The 22090-nt window shown below is 32.9% G+C and overlaps 1 protein-coding gene across 1 annotated transcript in view; it reads left to right on the plus strand.

Annotated features, from left to right (window-relative positions):
* The window catches only part of LOC150094688 (cell adhesion molecule Dscam1-like), a 374142-nt gene that overhangs the window by 202773 nt on the left and 149279 nt on the right, over positions 1–22090 (plus strand). The window contains exons 10-11 of the mRNA XM_090411632.1: positions 2574–2693; positions 16820–16993. Of these exons, the coding sequence (XP_090267758.1) occupies positions 2574–2693; positions 16820–16993 (294 nt within the window). The remainder of the gene's footprint in view (positions 1–2573; positions 2694–16819; positions 16994–22090) is intronic.

Below are 22090 nucleotides of genomic sequence, written 5' to 3' on the forward strand. Positions count from 1 at the left end.
GTTGTTTGTATTTTTTTTCATTGCTTTAACTATTTGATTAAATTACTTGTTAACCTGCCTTTATTTTATTTGTTAACTGCTCGCATATATTTATTAACTCCTCCATGCGTTTATGAATTATTTTTATTCTGATTTTTAACTTTTTCAATGATCTAATGCTACATATTTTATTATACGAACTATTTGGTTTTGTATGCTATCGCTTACATTTTTAACGCAGTGTTATTGGCATATTATATTCTTATAACATAGAAGTATATGAATTTTAGATCTGGATGTTTTAAAAAATTACTTGGAGTGAAATCAGGATTCACTTCTGCAGTCCAAATTAAAGTAGAGGATAGTAGTTGAAAGTTTTTCACTTGGTTATACTATAAATTAAAGATACCAAGAAATTAGATGAGCCTTCGTAGCCTAGTCAATATAGAAGAAGCCCTTTGGTCGGAAAGACCTGGGTTCGATTCCCATCAGTGACAAGACGAACCTTTATCTGGTCTCTTTCGACTAAAGATGAGTTAGCCAATCTCATACGGAGGTAGGAGTTTTTCTATATTATTATAATATAGAAATATATGAATTTTAGATCTGGATGTTTTAAAATACTTGGAGTGAAACCGGGATTCACTTCTGTAGTCCAAGTATAGGACAGTAGTTTTGTCACGAGTTGCCCCAGTCCTGAAAATATTTCAGGCGCAAACTTTGTTTACTTACACTTGGATAAAGGATTAAACCAAGTATATAATTTCTTGGTATCTTTAATTTATAAAGTATAGGATTTCAATATGCTCACTATTTTTATAAGTGCAATTATTTGAATTCAGTATAATTTTTTCTCCTTTGATGTACGATTTTATTTTGTCCTAAATTGAAAGGAAGAAAACACCAACAATAAGGCACAAGTCAATGTTTTAAGGCAACATAATAAATCGATTTCAATTCAAATGAAATGCACATACATAACTCGGAAATAGAGATGCATCATTGCAGATATACAAGAAAAAATTCCGTACATTTGTGCAATTCAAAATTATCAGACAACATCCTGATTTTAAATAAATTAACATCTCAAGTAGTCTGTGTTCTTGTAATAATATGCATCTACTCCTCGAGAAAAGGTTATAACATATCACTAAAACACTGCATCATTTATCTGGAGCATTTTACTGAACACCTGCAATTTATCGACCTCTGTCTAGGGAATCTACTGTACTTCCCTAGAATATGGGGTTGAACTTTTTTTTTTTTTTAAATTATAGACTGCTTTTTATTTTTTCCTCTGAACTCAAAATACCCCGATACAATAAACGTCTTGATCAACGTTGAGCGTCGCCATGGCAACTACACGTTGAAAAAAAAAAGTAAAATAATATTTAATCACGCATTACAAGAAATAGAGAAAATATAGAATAGAAAACACTTACACACTAAATATTATTTCTGAAAAAAATAAGAAATAGTAATTTTCAAACTCGGAGAGATATACCATATTTTAGAAGTAAATGTTTTGTTTTATTAACATCACTTTTATAGTAATTTTATATCCTGGACTAAGGATAGCCAACTAAGTATGTCATCAAAAGGTGCGGGTGGAACACAAACTAGTAGCGCTCTTGAACAACCTTACTCTAGAGCAGTCACCAACTGAGTTGTTTCAAATGACTACCGAAGCACATTGAAAGATAATATTTCTTGTCTATTATCTTGGTGTATTCTTCCTTCTCGTTTAACTCATTATGAGACTGGTGAGTAGTCCTCACAAATGTTATTTGCATTCTAAACAGGATTCGAACCTAGATGTTTCTAACTAAAGGGTATTCATGAGTGCAACTTATGTCTCCAGTAAGATTTTCTAACACTATTTTGCCTACGAAACGCAATGCAATCTTAACGCTGGAGGAACCCTTCTCTAGTGACCAAAGTGCTTTTCTAAACCAGTTCAGATCTTCAAATGATATTAGTTGGAATAATAGCATATACAACTAAGACTATGAGGCCTGTATACTATGTGCATTTGAAAATCTGTCATTTATGCGATTTAGCAGCTTTGCCTGTTTTGAAGAATAAAAAAAAAAATTGAAATTAGCTAAATCATTTTCACTTGAAGGTTAAATGTCAGACTCTCGCGACTGCGCAGTACTTATATTTCCAATATGCATCGTCTCCATTAAATTGTCAAAACGTCGTCTGAAATTGTTACATTCAATAATTTAAGCACAAAATTAAATTTTAAACCAATTATAATTAAATAGCTAATGTACATTTTAAGAATAAATCAATGTTTTATAGCTTTAAGTAAAAACGAAATGAAAATTTCCATCCTCTTCCTCAAAATATAAGAAACAACTAAAGATAAAGCATTGTTAAAAATAATGCTTTATTGAAATCAACAAATGGATTAATTAGGTAAAGTGATATCGAGGAGTGACTTCCTTGTCTTTCCCACACGATTATAACCGAAGTTTCATTACTAATAAGATAGCGATTATTTGCTCCTAATTCTTACGCATGTAGATCGCTACTATCAACCTATCCGACCCATCTTCATTAATCATCAGTCTCGTTTCTGTCCACAGCTCCACCGCGATGGTTAATAAAACCAACCGATCAAGCAGCTCTGTCTGGAATGCCAGTAACCTTTGACTGCCAAGCTGAAGGAGAGCCGAGACCTGTCATCAGGTGGAAATATTCCAAAGGTAATTTATTATTCTTGTAGTTTATTTTATTTCTATGTGAAGGAGAATTGCAAAATGTTTGAATTCTATATGAATATCTATATAAGAATGGCGTTAAAAATGTTCAATAAAATGATGGTGGAATATTTCATAATTGATTTTTTGAAATAATGTGAACTTAGTTTTCGAGGAATATTACAGCAAAGTTATATAAGAATTAATTATTAGTAAAGAAACTTTTCTTATATAATAAACTTTTATTAAAGAATATTGATTTTTTTTTAAATAAATGATCGAAAATGCCTTAATATGTTATTTTTAATTTAAAATGATTTATACACCTTTTTTAGTTAAAAATAGCTTTACTAAAATAAATGTCAATATAATCAGAATTAAATACTCCCCGTGTGGTTGCCGGGATAAGAATAGCACCAATGTAGCTAATGCATGTCGTACGAGGCGACTAAAATTGGTACCCTTGGAGGGTAATGGATTGCAATGCTGTAGCCAATGAAGTTCTAACTGAGGCTCGGCTATTGCTGTTACCCTCCTGCCATGATCAGAGCTTTATATTTATATAGCTCAATAACACCTTATCATTACACTGTCCTCTACAGACAACGGGGAATATGAAAAGCAATATTGCTTCGCCCCTTTAAGCCAGTCCTTATAAGGACTATAAGAATTAAATAGAGGATTGATTCATTCAATCCAATACCCTTGGATGGCAATGCTGTACCAATAAAGTTCTAACTGAGGCTCGGCTATTGCTGTTACCCTCCTGCCATGATCAGAGCTTTAATAGCTCAATAACACCTTATCCGTACACTGTCCTCTACAGATAACGGGGAAGATGAAAAGCATTCTTGCTTCGCCCCTTTAAGCCAGTCCTTATAAGGACTATAAGGATAAGAATTAAATAGAGGTGATTGATTCATTCAATCCAATACAATACCCTTAGAAGGTAATGGATGGCAATGCTGTAGCTAATGAAGTTTTAACTGAGGTTCGACTATTGCTGTTACCCTCCTGCTATGATCAAAGCTTTAATAGCTCAATAACACCTTATCCCTACACTGTCCTCTACAGATAACGAGGAGTATGAAAGCATTCTTGCTTTGTCCTTTTAAGACAGTCCTTATAAGGACTTTAAGAAGAATTAAATAGGCATTCCTGTGGTGGACGGGATAAGAATAGCCCCAATGTAGCTGATGCATCGTACGAGGCGACTAAAATGGGTATCCAGGGAAGGTAATGGATGGCAATGCTGTGGTCAATGAAGTTCTAAATGAGACTCGGCTATTGCTGTTACTCATGTAGCGCCACCTATCCTTACATTGTCCTATACAGATAGCTGCACTGTAGCCCATGCATGTCGTATGAGGCGACTAAAATGGGTACCCAGGGAGGGTAATAAATGACAATGCTGTAGCCAATGAAGTTCTGAGACTCAGTTATTGCTGTTACCCTCCTGCCATGATCAGAGCTCAATAACACTATATCCTTACATTGTCCTTTACAGATAACGGGGAATACGAAAAGCATTCTTGCTTTGCTCATCTAGCCAAAAAAAAATCATAAATAAATAAATAAACTCCGTGTTGTGGACGGGATAATAATAGCCCCAATGTAGCCCATGCATATCGTACGAGGCGACTAAAATGAGTATCCAGGCAATGGCAATGCTGCAGCCAATGAAGTTTTAACTGAGTCTCGGCCATTGCTCCTGCCATGATCAGAGCTTATAGTACTATATTACCCTATCCATATATTTTCTTTACAGATAACGGAGTATATGAAAAGCATTTTTGCGTCATCCATCTAGCAAAAAAAAAACATGACGCCATTTTAATAAATCCGTTATGTTTTGACTCGCTACATATTAGATTAGGTTGTATTGCAGAGTTTTTTGTGGTGTGATTATGCAAAATGGCGCAAGCTTTGTAATTAGTATTCCAAACAGTTTAACAGATTCAACGTTTAAAGGAAATTAGTTTTAATAATTGCTACGTAAAGACACCTGTGAAACTTCATTGTTTATATTATATATAAGCAATGTCTAATAAATCATTAGTATTCGGGTGGAACAAAATCTGAATTATAATTTGAAGAGGTGAAACGCACGCTATAATGAAATTCTCTTAAGACAAAAGTTACGTACCAATTAGGATTTTAACAGCAAAGGAGAAAAACTATTTACTATGTTCAAGGATAACTATTTCTCGAAATTTTGGAATAGAAATGCAATAATTACGACTTAAGACTGTGCAATGAAGTAAGACTACAGCATTTTTCTTAAATAAAATTTTAGATTTCTAATTATTTCATTGCAGAAGTTTGGTATTGTGCCACCGATTTATGAAATTACATAAGCTGTATAGACTCTGATGGTTTGAAATACGTTAACTTAACGTTTAACCGAAATTAGACAAATAATATATTGTTGTTGAGGTGACCGTAGGACTTAAATCTTCAAATATAGGAACGAATAAAGCAGACTTTAGGAGTAAGATGCAGAAGTAAAAAAAAAAAAAAGATTGCTTAGCATTCATGACAGAAAAATAATGAGAATCTTACGCTGACGATACCTTTTAGTATTTAACAGAAGCACTGTTAATGTTTTTATGCGAATTTTCGCAAATATATGTACAATATACAATATTTGAATTTAATACTAAAAATACATTAATATATTATGGAAATAAAAGTGTATTTTTAATTAAACTAATCAGATATTTGAATTTTGAATACAAACACAAAAGAGATGCACTGTATTATCAAAATTAACACAGCTTAAGCAGTCAGTTTTATTTTCTTTCTTTTAATGCATAAACAAAATTTAGCGAAGAAAATTTCTGATTAAATATACGAAATGCGTAGATGAAATTGGTATAATTATAATTTGAAACTAACTGCTAACATGATCTTTTTTTCTTGACCAGTTTATTGATCGCTTAGTTGTAGAATATGTTGTGTACACTGCTTAACGTTCCTTAGAACAATGAATTCATTTTAGAATGTTAGAAAAAAAAATTTCTTTGATAATTATTATAATAATTAAAAATTCTATATAAATAATCATATATGCATTTAACGCCTTCATAGACTATTTAATTTAAACAATGAATTTCTTACACCAATTATGAAAATACATAACTTAAATCTAAAAGAACTATCTTATAATTCTAGGTTTATGTGGTGAGTGGCTGGTTATGGATTGATTCATTCAATCCATTACCCTTGGAGGATAATGCATGGCAATGCTGTAACCAATGAAGTTCTAACTGAGGCTCGGCTATTGCTGTTACCCTCCTGCCATGATCAGAGCTTTAATTTAATTTAATAGCTCATAACACCTTATCCCTACACCGTCCTCTACAGATAACGGGGAAGATGAAAAGCATTCTTGCTTCGCCCCTTTAAGCCAGTCCTTATATATAAGGACTATAAGGACTAGGTTTATGCCCGAGTAGCCTACGGCAGTGAGCTTTATTTTTTTATTTCTTTTTAAATAAACTGTCATTCTTCAAACGTATGTTTTTGTTATTCTATGAATTTGTGTTTAAAAGTAGAATGGTTTGGAAGATGGGGAAAACCTCTGTACTCTGAATCAAGATATTAGCTGAGTTCAGTTATAAATTATGCTCAACTGATGTATTTGATTCTTACAAGAAATGTAAAGGTATTCCGGTTTTTAAAGATTTCTTTAAATTCAAAGAACAGGATCAGTGCAAATTGGTTTTCGTTTTTGAACTTTATTATATAATATCAAGACCCTCTTTCTAATGACCGAATGTCTAATTTTCAATAAGATGCAAAAATCTTTTCTTCTTAGTTTTTTTTTGGAGTTCATATTAATGGATTATTCAAACAAACAAAAACTAGGCATTGTATTTAAACAGGATCTGATGAGACAACATGATATTTTTCATTTCGGAGTTTCTGTTTCCCCCGACCCCTCAAAAAAGTGATGGTTTTTAAGTGCTCGATACTTTTCTCAAAAGACACGAGAGCCAATACAGGAATTTCTTTAGCTGAACAGCACCTTTAGTAACGACATGGATAAAAAAAAAAATTCTGAATGAATGTTTGGTAATAATAGCACATTACACATTTTTTTCTTACATTCCCCCCTTCTCTTTTCATTTTTATCGGCAGAGATAACACGTCTGCACGGTAATATCCGCTATTTTTTTAATTTTTTGCAAAAAATCTGAAAATAGGAAGAAATACTCTGAGGTTATATCTGTAATTAACGCAGTTTTAATAGGAAAAAAATCAGGTAATTTTAAGAGTAACAAACTATTTTGTATTTGTTGTTGTTTTGGACTTGATAAATGAAGCGACGAAGAGTTCATTCCAGAGTAGCAGATAGAAAATTTGAAAACAAAACATAAATTAAGAATCGAAGCAATTGTAAAAATAAATTACAAAATAAAATCAGTTATTTACGAGGGTGGTCTGAAAGGTTCTCGGCCTCGACCATAGATAGCAACACTATCGACAACATTTTTTTTTTTCTAAGAGTTGGTACATCTGTATACATCTTGATAGAAAGTTTTTTTATCAAGTAGTTTATTTTATACAGCTGTTTGAAGCAAACATGTTGTCTGTATCCAGTGAAATGGATAAAATTGAGTATCATCAGTTATAAAATTCTTTGTAAAAGAAGGGGGGTTTAACTCCAAATGAAATTCATTCGAAGTTCATAAAAGTTTATGGGCATCCTTCTCCTTCGTTTTTACTAATTAAGAAATGGGCTGCCGAGTTTAAACGTGGCCGTACAAGCCATGAAGATGATCCACGTGAAGGAGTTCAAAAAGTGTAACATCACCAGAAATCATTGATCAAGTGCACGATATGGTATTGGATGACCGGCGAGTCAATAGTTCGTGAAGTTGCTGAGACTATAGGCATTTCAAAAGAACGTGTAGGATATATTTTGCATGAATAATTGCAAATAAAAAAACTTTGTGTAAGATGGGTGCCACACTTGCTCACAGTAGATCAAAAATGTACTTGCACAAAATCTCTGAACAGTTCTTGAAGCGTTTTAACAAGAATAAAATTGATTTTGTGTGTCGCTTTATTACCATTGATGAGATGTCAAAACAGTGGACAGAAACCGGTTGTTCAGTGCTGAAGAAGAAAAAAAGTCGATTTCATCAGCAGGAAAGGTCATGGCATCGGTGTCTTAGGATGTAAAGGCATTTTGTTTATTAATTATCTTTAAAAGGGTAAAATAATAACCGGAGAATATTATTCAGATGTTTTAACCAGACTAGACGAAAAAATACCAGAATACAAAATCATCTTTCATCAGAACAATGCACCTGAATTAAGGGATCTGCATTATGAATTGTTGGCCAACTATCCACACAATCTATCATACCTCTCCTTGAACATATTAACAAACAAAGCACTCCAAAATGACTCTAGCAATCCATTCCACTCATTCGCAACTCTTCAAGGCAAAACATCTAGTTCTCACACTTCTACTAACCACACCTTTATTCAACTTCCAGCGATGACCTATTCTTCAGACCCCACTAGCCAAGTGCTGAAACATTTCCCCTCCATAAATCCTATAAAACCCTTTAAGCAACTTAAATGTTTCTGTCATACACCCTCTTTTTCTCCTATCAACCAACTTCTGTAATCAGCCCACTCTCAAGCTATTCTGACAGAGAACATTCCATAAAAAAATCGCCATCTTGGTCACTGGCCTCTGAATTTTCTCCACGAAATGAACAGTGAAATAAATATAATTATTCACAAACTCTATAATTAAACACGAAATAACCAGTCGAACTATTACGTATCTGCGTATGCTACCATGATATAGTGTAGAATTCGTTGGAGGAGGGGGGGGGGATACTGACATAGCACCTTTTCGTATTCATACGCCTATAAAACGGTTGCTTATAAAATATCATTATTTCAGAGTCACCTTTTTTTAATGTTAAATCTGAGTTTTAGGATAAATATCAGTAATGCACTAAGTACTTTCTTCTGAAATTTCCCAAGGTTTGATCTCATACCTGTTACATCGTGTAAACAACTCAACTATGTTTCACAGTGTAAGAGATAATCAATATTTAAACATAAACAAAGGGAATTTTACTTCATTTTTTCCACACGCAAATGATTTAGCTTCAAAAATTTCAACATGCTAGTGAACATTCCCCCTGCGGTATACCTTCATGTAAATTAAGTTATTTAAATTTTGGTGCATTCTTTCTTATTGTATTATTCGTGTAATAATAGACATTCTTAGCGAAAACGGAACATCAGAGGCAGAAATAAAAACAGTCATCCTCACGGAGGCAGTAATAGTTAGCATTCTTTGAGAAGATTTACTGGAGTCTAATTGTATCCGACAACATTACGAACCTCTCCACGCAAATGCCTTAGGAAATTGCTGCAATCCCCAGCTAAGGCATTAAGAGTAAAATAACACTGCTTTAATAGCGTTGCACGTGTTGCAACAGTGATTTCTTCGGAAAGATACAGTAAAGAAAGGAAAGTCATTTGCAACGGTTTATTAGAAACCTGCTGTGATAGCAATGGCAGACATAGAATGAAATGTTATCCTTATGTTTGTAAAATTATTTTATAGTAATTTCAGATATAAAATATTGCTAGATATAAAATTCTTTAGAAAATTCAATGATTTAGGGTTAAAATTAAAAAATAAACATAAAAATTTACTATAACAGATTGACACCATTTATTAAATTATATAGATTTATTTATATGGAGAGTGCATAATGAGCATAAAGGTAGGCGATTGATTGATGAATCAATCGACCGTGAGATGCGGTGACTGATTCATTCAATCCAATACCCTTGGAGGGTAATGGATGGCAATGCTGTAGCCAGTGAAGCTCTAACTGAGGCTCGGCTATTGCTGTTACCCTCCTGCCATGATCAGAGCTTTAATTTAATTGCTCAATAACACCTTATCCCTACACTGTCCTCTACAGATAACGGGGAAGATGAAAAGCATTCTTGCTTCGCCCCTTTAAGCCAGTCCTTATAAGGACTATAAGCACGCATGTAAGAGGAGACAGAGAATCCAAAATCCAATACCTTTGGATGGTAATGGATGGCAATGCTGTAGCTAATGAAGTTCCAACTGAGGCTCGGCTATTGCTGTTACCCTCCTGCCATGATCAGAGCTTTAATAGCTCAATAACACCATATCCCTACACTGTCCTCTACAGATCTACAGATAACGGGGAATAAGAAAAGCATTCTTGCTTCGCCCCTTTAAGCCAGTCCTTATAAGGACTATAAGCACGCATGTATATTTGAAATTTGAAATATATGAAAATGGATTTAGAATGTTTCAATGTGAAAATGGTAACTCAAAATGTAATTCTAAGCGTGCTTATTTTAATCACAGTTAACATTACGAGCTTTAACTTCCTTTTTTAATTTCCTTCTTTTGGTGTGCTCCTAATAAATGCTTTATAAGTGCTAGGAACTGTTTCTTTTGTTGCCTACGTTTGTACAAAAGTTTCTGTATTTGTATTCTTAAGTTGGACTCGAACTATTAAGGTTTTAAAGTGATGGGAGACATGCCACCAATTAACTAAGAATAGCTGCTTATTTAACTTTTACAATATAAACTGTCGCAATGCCAAACATCTTATGATACTCGATTTTTTTTTTTTCAATTTAGCGAGATGTTGTTTCACGTTGTGAATAATTATAAATTATTCCCTTACCCCTTTAGGACCTTATGCTTTGTCAAAGTATAAGAAAAAACAGTTCGTATATCATAGCGGCGAATGGAATTTCCGTTTCCTGAACAGTCACTAATATATAGATTTGTTGGTTGATTTACCTGACACAACTAATGATAAATAATAGTAATGGGGGATCGTATATTATGTATGTAAATTTTTTTGCATCCACAAAGTTGTTTTGAGACAAGAAAAGAATTCCGACGTACTTCAGAATTATTTTCTTGGTCACTAAATAAACTTATGATCAGTTAGTCTATCAATGCCATAAATATTTTTGTTCAACGAACTGAATTCACTATGTTGGGGATGTAGAAAAAATATAATCGAGATCATAAAGGTACGATGTTCGTTATATTTTATCGTTAGATGCTTTCTATATAGGCTATCTCGATTACTTTAAATACAAAAAAGTAGAAGCAAAGTCAGATACGTTTTGTTCAAATCTATTGTTAGCTGAGAGGGAAAGAATATGACTACTGGGAAAGACGTCTATTTTTGGCTCATATTGATATTAAAATCCAACAGATTTTTAGTAACAGTCCGGACCGACGGGTGTATTGATAAATATTAATTTCTAGTGTTCAGTATGTCATAGCTTTGCATTTTTGCCGATAGACAGCATCAACAAGTTGAGCTCGAAGAATACTTAAAATTTGTCTATCAAATTATGAATGTATTTTAAAAAGGTATGGAGATATATATATATATATATATATATATATATATATATATATATATATATATATATATATATATATATATATATTTATGAATATATTTTAAAAAAGGTATATATATATATATTTATGAATATATTTTAAAAAAGGTATATATATATATATATATATATATATATATATATATATATGAATATATTTTAAAAAGGTATAGATATATATATATATGAATATATTTTAAAAAGGTATAGATATATATATATATATGAATATATTTTAAAAAGGTATAGATATATATATATATATGAATATATTTTAAAAAGGTATAGATATATATATATATATGAATATATTTTAAAAAGGTATAGATATATATATATATATATGAATATATTTTAAAAAGGTATAGATATATATATATATGAATATATTTTAAAAAGTTATATATATATATATATATATATATATGATATATATGATATGAAGATATTTTAAAAAGGTATAAATATATATATATATATATATATATATATATATATATATGATATGAAGATATTTTAAAAAGGTATAAATATAAATAAATATATTTATTTCACTTTTTAAACTGTGATATGATACATACAGAATTTCCATATATATATATATATATATATATATATATATATATGATATGAAGATATTTTAAATATGATATGAAGATATTTTAAAAAGGTATAAATATAAATAAATATATTTATTTCACTTTTTAAACTGTGATATGATACATACAGAATTTCCATACAAACAGCATCTGAAACCTGATATCCCTACCTGAGTTGAAAACATTTTTTAAAATCTACTTCCATCATTCAAGATAATAAGTGGTGTTTTCAGATAATGTAATATACCTAAAGTAGAATCTCAAATATGTCAAGTAGTTTATCATTTTTAGAAATCTTCTTACATTTACGATTATATAGTTTATTGTATGTTGATAATAGTTCGTATTTCCTATTCAGTTATAACTAGTCAGTATGTTACAACTTACACGCACGCATTAGAGAATTCTTGGCGTGTTGACAATAGTGCATGTAAATCTATGCTTCTACTCAAGGAAATAACCCTCTCCCTATCCTGTTTCAGTACATCCACCAACTCCAAATCAAATGACCTAATTTGGCATTCAATGAATGGGATCAACTTTCTGTATTCAACCTGCGTGATTCCGTTTGCCATAAACATCTCCTGTTTCCAAGATAATAACCGACGCTGCAAAGTTCCTCAAGAGCATTACATCTCGCAAACGATTCTCCGTAGACCCTTGTAATGACATGCAAATATGTGAGCAAAAGAGGGGAGAATAGAAGGGAGGAAAAGGGGGTGGTACATAAGTCGATCGTTGTTATTCATTATCTGCTTTTATTGCTCCACCCGCTTTATTTATTTGAAGTTAATAAAAAAACGAAAATACAAAAAAGAAACTCCACCCCAAGCTGTGTGTGTGTGTGTCTTCTACAGTGCTGCCCGTCGGCTTAAAAATATATCTGGCTATATCGGGCAGACACAATAAACCCGTGTCCATAAATATATCTTCAACATAATGTTTCCGGTCACGTACGTTTCCATTTTCTGCTCCACTCTCCTCGGCCTGCCTCACTGGTGTCCCAACAATACATTGCCAGAGCTACGCGGGAAAACGCACCCATGTAGCATGCGGAGCTAGTGACACGTGAAATATGATGACAGTAGTTTCCAGGAAAATAGAAATGGATGTAGTTTGTGTGGCTTCTCCAGTCTTGGTTGTAGCTACGAACGTTGTAGATGAAATCAGATCTTTGCTGCTAAGGCAAGGTGAGGCATTTGTTGAGTGTTGATTTTTATTCACAATTTTTATGGTTTCTTATATCAGCGATGAACATGGGTAGTCTTGTTTGGTAAAAGCAGTTTCAGAGAATACTGGTTTTTATATGGGAAGTTCGGGATAGATTTTTGTGCAGTGAATGCATCTAAGTTTCTGTTGCTGACTGCACATCACTAGATTAGAATTCATGTCTCGTTATCTCTGCCACACCATCGCATCGATGTATACTTTGTTTTCCTTAGCACGAAGTTCTTTTTTTTTTTTTTTTTTTGAAAATACGCTGAGGAAATGGTGATGACTTGAAAGAAAGTTTTAAACTTACTACCATGGTTTTTTCCTTGTAAATTGTTTTAAAATGTTTTACTTGCAATCCTATTAAAGGCAGATTGCGCTAAAGAGTAAAAATAAGTCAGCTTTGATAAAAAGAATTATTTGTTCTGAAATTCGAAGAAGTCAAAATACTTTACTGAATTGACAGCATCTTCATAATAAATACATCGTTTGTTCAAGTTATTAACACATAAATTATACGTGAATAAATAGCTTCATCAAAACGACCGATAGTAATACGTATGCCCTGTTCGGTAACTCAAATTCTTTTTGTGAATTACAAATTACTCTAAAATGTAAGAAACAATCTTTGGTAATAAAATAAAATCTTTATATGTTATAAATGGAATTTGGCTACAGTTTCTTTATTAGGCGATTTTTATTTTTAAAAGATAAATCACAATTATAGTTTTCAACAATTCTGCATCTGCAGACTGAAAGTGATGATAATCTTTCCAAAGAGGTTTTCTTTTGTAAACACTTTCAAACACAAATTATTAATATCTATCCGCATATGCACGGTACCATCCAAGCGCTTGGTATGCAGTAACATACGATGCATGGGCCTTATAATCCTTATAAGGACTGGCTTAAAGGTGCGAAGCAAGAATGCTTTTCATCTTCCCTGTTATCTGTAGAGGACAGTGTAGGGATAAGGTGTTATTGAGCTATTAAAGCTTTGATCATGGCAGGAGGGTAACAGCAATAGCTGAGCCTCAGTTAGAACTTCATTGGCTACAGAATTGCCATCCATTACCCTCCAAGGGTAGTAGTAATCACCGCATCTCACGGTCGATTCCTTCATCCCATTGGCTACAGAATTGCCATCCATTACCCTCCAAAGGTGGTAGTAATTACCGCATCTCACGGTTGATTCCTTCATCCCTTATAAGGATTATAAGGGATGAAGGAATCGACCGTTACTCTACGATGCATAGGCTTCCCATTATAGCAAAAATAATCATTTCCGATAGAAAAAGCAAAATGGTGTGTACATTAATTAAACTCAAAAAATAAATTATTACAAATATATCTTAAATATAAACAAAAATACTACACTATATTTTTAAATATATTATTTTTATATCTGATTGCAAAAAATGCTTAAAAAATTATAGAATCTAAGTAAATTTCAACATTACTGTACTGCACAGTTGAAAGTTTTAGCATCTGTCACGTTAATTTTTACAGATAAGCGAACAATAGAATGCATATACCCTAATTATATGATATACATTAGCGGTAAATCTTTCTGTCTCCCCACCTGCCTGATACGGTTTGTTTAAATGCAATTCAATAATGCGTCGGAGCAGATAATATTATGAATTTTCTCTTAACCGCATCATCAATATTTAGTAATATTACTTCCCCAGAGTTTCATATGTGATGAATTACAGTAGATCATTCTTTACTTATCAAGTTATCTCGTATCTTAACTGCAGTATTTGGACTCCTGCTATTAAATTCTCCCCATTAGAATGAGAAAGAGAGATAGTGAAGGCTACTAGAATGACATCAATGATTTGCAGCGTTATTAGGAGGAAACGTATTCTAAACCCAGTCGCTCTTAGCATAACCACCTAGATTACATAATGAATATTTAGCACCCTGTCCCTAGACAGTACGAAATATAATCATCCAACCCCCCCCCCCTTCCATTATAGACATTCAACTTCTATTATCGCTTCTAGCCGGTGTGCTATAAAGGACCCAAAACCCGTAAATATATTAAGAATCTTACTTCAGTATTATACGAGAGATTTAAACCAAAAGAAATCATATTCTAGGACATATTTTGCTAAAGATTTCGCTGATGGAACAATACAATGTTCGCCATTCTCCACAGAAAGTTTTCTCCAAAAGTAAACAGATGTAAAATCCCACATCCTACGAACTTCCTTATAATTGAAACTTTCGGTGTGTTTACTAAATTATACCCCATAGGATATTTTGTTGTTGCGAATGTCTTACCGTAATGGTCCCGAATCTATGATCGATTCTAAAGAAATCACACACGTAGGAATACCCAACTTCCCAGTTGTCGTACAAGCGAATGATGTTGACGTAGCCATCACTTTTCCTAAATGATACTCTTAGGAGCTGTTTCTACACACCTAGTAAGCACAGGTGGGCATTTAGAGTCCACTATCTTACTCGGCACTGTAACTATGGGTGTTTGTGTCTAGCCGGTAAATTTCTCATCCTTGTATCTTCCTGACAGTCCAATAGTTCTTTAGTGCATTATTTACCCAGACATAGTAAGCTATAGACAATGTTTTATTCTTTTCTCGTTTCTGGATTTGAACGAAAACGAAAGTGATAGCACATCATACTGTGATATTTCATACGAGGTTGTAAAAGTTGATATTTATATCATTTCACGTACAGAGAACATTACAATGTCATTCATTTACCTGAATTTCAAATTTTGCATTATCTCTGAGGATTTCGTACATGCTTCGAAATGTTAACAATCTCATTAAGTATATTGAGAGATTTAGAATCATTTTCTTTCAAGCTCATTCTCTTTACCAGAACAGTCAAATATTATTTTCCCGAGTATAAAATACATTGATCGATATTGCAATATTCTAGATGCGGCGGTGTCGTCAAAAATTTTCCATTTCATGCTTCGTAACCAAAACACTAGACATGCTATTATAAAGATACATAAAGAATTGGGAATGCATTTTACTATGAAATTAGCCATTTACGACGCTGAGACAATTTTAAGAATGCAAAAACAATGCACCAATAGAGACTTTAATGAATGGTGGATGTTTCAAAATACGAATAATGGTTCTTAGTTTCTTTCTATTTTTTTTGATACGTTTATGACTTGACATTTACCAAGAAACTGGGTCACTCGAGACATCGTTTCTAGCAACGTGGTCCCATTTGTTATTCAAATCTCTCAAGATATCCCAACTATCGGCGCTAGTTTTGTCCTTGTCTTCGGTTGTAACATGGAGGGCCACACACATGATAGGGTCATATACATGCGTTCCAATATTTCAAAAACAGGATATTTTAGCGAGAAAATGGAACATCGCCTCCACTTTTTTTTTTATCTCCCTAGTCTCTTAACTCCCGTTGTGGTTTGGTATACATCTTAAAAGGATCCAACGATGCTGGCAACATTGTAAGCTATAAAAGTGGTAATGGGCGGATTTACGACTTAACCGAGAAAGCTGTTAGACCAGGGGGTGACTGGTGACATAATGGAAGTGCATATTGCGTTGCTTGGCACGGATAAACGAAAAATTCTTATTCGTTGTAGTTCTTATGCATTATTCCAGATTTTTGTTTTTTATTTACATTCGAAGACCAGGAATGATTTTTTCCCCAAATGTTGCAATATACGAAAAGAACACTTCAGAGGCTAAAGCTGTACCTTAAATACATCTCTCTATTAGATAAACACAATGAGTCTTCCTAAATGCTTTGGGGAAAATATTCGCAAAACCATGTCGTTATGATTTATCTTAAGAACTAAGCTTCCGACTACAGATACTTATTTGTAACTGTTTTCTATTTCTTTTTCAGAAAATCCTCCTCAACAGTATCAAAGTATCCTGAGTAGCTCCCACATCCACGTACTTGAGAATGGTTCTCTAGCCATTACCACAGCACAAAAGGCGGATGCCGGGAACTATATGTGTGAAACTAGTAACGATGTCGGAGAACCCTTACGACAACCAATCAAACTGACAGTGCACTGTAAGTAATGTATAGTGTTATGCATACTGCATAATACGTACTAGGTTATTCTGTTATAATGCAATATATCAATATTGTAATAACCACCTACGATATATAAAACGTAATATGTTTGTATATACATATATATATACAGATAGATGTTCATAGGATGCATCACACAACATACGCATCTACATCGCTTAGAGTGGTCTTGAAGAGAATGTGGTCATGTTTTGTTTTTTCATAGCCGAATACATCAGAGATTATTAGCATGAGTTGACAATATTGTCACAGAATTAGACAACCATAAAGTGGAAGCTGGCGCCCATCACCTGACTTGCGAAATTTGTTTAGACAAGACAAAGTTTGTTCCCGATTTCTAAGTACAAACTTAAACGTTATCATAGGGAAGGAAAATGCTTTTTTCAACAAATAGTAATTGGAGACCAAAGTAGGTTTCTCCGAAATATCAAAGATCCGATTGCCGTTGATTTGAAGTGAAATATCCTTTTACGTTCGGTTATTTTCTAAACTGAAGACACATCTCCTGGTATCCATTTTAAAAATGACAAACAGGTCAAAACAAAAGTGAGAAAACAGTCTTTTAAACAACCTCAACAGTTTTAGTGTAGCTGCTTGAAAAACCGGGTATATGAGCAGAGAATATATATTGAAAGAAACATATATTACATTTAGAAATAGTGTATAATAATAATAAAGAATAACCTTCGACCTATGGTCTTGTTTTTCTTTTCACTAAGGTATCTGTGTTTCGTGGAGAATGGCAATAGATATATTACTTCTGCAATGTTCCTCACATATGTACATGTTTGATAACGTAAAAGTATATTTTATGCGTAATTAGCACCTGATTATTATACGACTTTCAACAACGAAGACATAACAAAAATATCTCATGCCTAATCATATACAGATAACCCTCGTATAACGCGGATGTTAGGTTCCGCAGAAATGCCGCGTTATATAAATCGCGTTATGCGAGTTTCAGATCACATAGAAAAAGTAGCGTTATGTTCAGAAATCGTTTTTTTTTTTAATTATATAAAAATCAATGACATATGCAACAAAAATATTTTTTATTTAATTCAGGTAATTTATGTAAGTTAAGAAAACATATAAACTATGAAACAAATACATAGTATAAAAATTACAAATTGTACTTAAACTTCATTGCACATAATGTATAAATGTTTTAGGCAAAATAAAATAGTGCATATTTTAATCTTTCATAGCACGAGGATTTGAGGATTGGTTAATAAACACTGGTTTTGTCATGTAATCACCTGATGCATTACTACAAAACAGTAGTGTAATTCTATCTTTGGAAACTTTGAATCCAGGAGCTGATCTTTCATTTTTCGAAATGTAGGTGCTTTTTTGCATTTTCCCCCCAATATAACCCGGATTCATCCGCAATGAACACCTGATCTGCACTATAAATGTTTATAACGAGTTTTTTGTTTAATAAGATTTCCATCCATAGGAATTTTCTTTTGAGGTGCAATCTTCTATCGAAATCATTGGAGATTTCTCAATTAGAATATCGTGTACACGAGCAACGTGCTTTGCGCTTATCGTTGACCCAGCAATAAACACTTTCCCAGATTTTATTTTCATTTTGTTTGATTATTCGAATTGTTGATTCATTTAAATTCAAAGTCCCTGCAAAAACTCCTGGTTTTTCTCCATTTTTCAACCGATCCGAGATTTTGAATATTTTTCTTCGAGAGAAATTAATTTTTTTTTCTCCATTTCGTTGCAGTTTGTGGCCATTACTATAAAAATATTTTTTTACACAAAAAAGCAAGAATTGCATATTGTATGTAACTCACCAGAAAATAAAGTGCTCAGCTTGAGATGAACACACTTATGATTTTTAATGCACTTTCCTGGCAGAAACGAGGACAATTTTCAACAATAAACGTTTTATACGGTAAACAATTGAGGTACATGCTTGCTAAAGGGTATTTCCCCTAATATAAATTCGCTACTTATAATTACATGCAGGATAGGCAGACACAAATTTAACGAAGATAACATTTCATTTTTATATTGCGCGGTGAAAAACATGAAAAGATAAAGGGTTACTACAATTTGTGTTTTTATCGGAACCGTGTTGTATAAGTACCGCGTTCAACAAGGGTTACTACAATTTTAGACCGCGTTATACGAGGGTTACCTGTATTTACGTTTACAGAGAAGATATTTCTCATCGAAGAGTTAAAAAAATATTTCACAACAAAGAATTGATATAAAAATATACCATTCCTAATTTAGGCGCGAAATATTTTTACACTTTACCTCTGTTAAAGATAATACTAAATTATACAAATAATTATTTGGTGTTTTAATATTTAAATTAATATTAACTAAATTATTTTATTTAAGGAAATATGAATGATTGTAATTATATTATATATTAAAATAAACATTTAACTTACGCATTAAGCATTTTTTTCTCCTTTGTTTCCATTTATGCAACGAGATAATGTCAACTGATCAATCCATAATGCTTGGCCGTGTTCAGCTGTCATCAATGAACGTTCGATACTAGCGCAGCCTATAATTAATTGCACCATTAAGTTTATGTATTAGCCATGTTGCCTGTCATTTAATTGAACTGATGACAGTGATGTTGGGGGGGGGGATACGTTTGGTTAAGTCTGCTGCATTTCTGAAGAATAGATATCTGCCTTCCAATCTCTGCTAATTTCCTATTTCACCGTCTAAAATTAGAGCTACCCAAAGTTTTCTATACGGATAATGCTAAGCTGGAATTGATTATTAATTAACGCCGATAGAATCGATTATTTAAATTTTAATGGCTGTAAATAATGTATTTTATTTGAATACACTTCCTGTAGTTGGAAATGCATTCTACTAATGGAATAGAATTTAAAAGTAACTCTTGTTATTTAATGAAAAGTATTTTGTTTTTCTAAATGCGCTATTAAAATATTCACCGACCTACACGATCCCGCTCAGTCCCCATTCTCTTTCCACTGGGCTACCGTAAACTGAATCCTCTTAGTGCTGAGTCGCCTAATTATATGCCACGAGACTTGAGAGTTACTTATCTTGACCAAAAGACACGATCTTCATGTGGATCTCTTCAATGAAGTATTTTTATTAGTACTGAGCATCATTCGTCTTGAATTTGTTGACTTAATTATACCCCCCTCTCAGCAGCCAATCATTTTATATATACACTAGGGGGATCCTCCCCCCTGACGCCTACAGCGCCCCCCCTCCCCGAGTTCCGGACTAGTAGGCCGGTTCTCCTTGAATTCTGATGACTCGAAAGAAGGGTTCCACCCCCTGGCGCCTGCAGTGCCCTACCCCCGAGTTGCGGACTGGAAGGCCAGTTCTCCTTGAATTCTGATGGCTCGAATGGGGGTTCCTCCCCCCCCCCCCGAGCCCAACCCTCCGAGTTTTGGACTGGCAGGCTGGTTCTCCATGAATTCTGACGATTCGAATTTTGAAGACTCGACACTCAGGCTGGCCCCTGAGTGTTTCGAAACGTTTCAAATAACGTGACACAAAAACGTTACAAAAAAAAGCCTTATCGTTTTATATTATAGAGTAGATATAATAGCTATCATTTATAATAAAACTCTACACAATCTTTTTTTTTTCGGTTTATATTTATTCTGTCAACGTTTTACTTGAAAGAAACCCACGTTGCTGCTGAATTATTACAGCATCGGCGCAACATCTCCATTTCTTATCCTATTCTGATATATTCTTGCTTCAAACAAACTCATGTATCTTACACTTCTTCCTATCAATTTTTTTTTCTCAATGCCAACTTTATCTATTCTTCCTTTTCGATTTATTCCTATACCCAACTTTATTCTTATTTCATGGTCTCCATCTCCAAAGATTTTTTTTTTCTTTTGGCTACTTGTACATTAAGATAAATATTTTTCATCAATTTTTCAAAAGGTAGACTATATATATGTTTATATTTTCTTGAAATGTCTATTTGGAATGCATTGGACTATCACGTTTGCTTTATTTCTGTTCTATATAACAGCAAATATCCAACCATGATAGAAACTATCTATGCAAACAGACAAAGTTTCCTATACTCTCTCATTTAGTTTGAAACTACTGCGAGTTTAAGACAGTATATTAAAATAGCAAAATCTTTATCCCGTTAATAAAAGAGTTGTCTTATATCTTCCGGTCTTTTTTTCAAATTTTCATTAGACTCTTTTCTTGTGTATCCTTTTTTTTATATAAATTGAAATTGGTTGAAATACAAATAAGTCTTCAAAGCCTTTGCGAACTGGATTCAGTTCTCTTAGGAATTAACTGTAAATGTCAGTTTTATGGAGAAAGGAGCTCGGCTATGTGTTTTGTCACCGAGTAAAGATGCTTCTAGAATGTTGCGATATCACCAATAATCAAGGGATTTTTCTTAGCAAAAAGAAGGTTTTTCCAGATAAAAACGTAGCCGTAACATTTTTTTTTTCAAAATTCTATTTTGACCTTTTAAAATTTCCATTTTTTCCCCCATTTTTCTGTAATTAAAGATAGTTAAAAGAAATTGATTCCTGAATAACAACATAATTAAGTGGGTATTTATGATTACAAAATACAGCAATGTGGATATTGGGAAAATGCATGACAATTATCATAAATTTTCTTATTTTTTTTCCTTTATGGATAAAGGAGGAATAAAATACAACTAAACGCGCATAGTTTACTGATCAGAAAAATTACATTTCAAAAATGTTCAATGACCTTTGCTTTTAACCTTAGCCTTGCTCATAGTATTATGAAATAAAGCGTATTCACGCTTCAGATATTTTCAAAATTATGCACTCATTCCATACAAGGTTGAACAATTTTCTGGAATACGAACACTTAATTTGATAATAAATGTGTAACTTTCAACTGAAAAAATTCATCGCATAATGTAAACTATAATTGCATATTTATCACAAATCCTTTAACTTGCCTTGTGGTAATGCGACTGTTCATTGAAGTGGCATTTATTTATTTATTTCATAATTTCCGGTGTATCATGAATTAAATATATTCTGTTGAAGTAAACAGAACAGCATCTCCCCTGTCCATCATTGTACA

Source organism: Typopeltis vanoorti, chromosome 21 (assembly GCF_054136105.1).
Source record: "Typopeltis vanoorti isolate ZY-2024b chromosome 21, IOZ_Tvanoo_1.0, whole genome shotgun sequence".
Taxonomy (NCBI): Eukaryota; Metazoa; Arthropoda; class Arachnida; order Uropygi; family Thelyphonidae; genus Typopeltis; species Typopeltis vanoorti.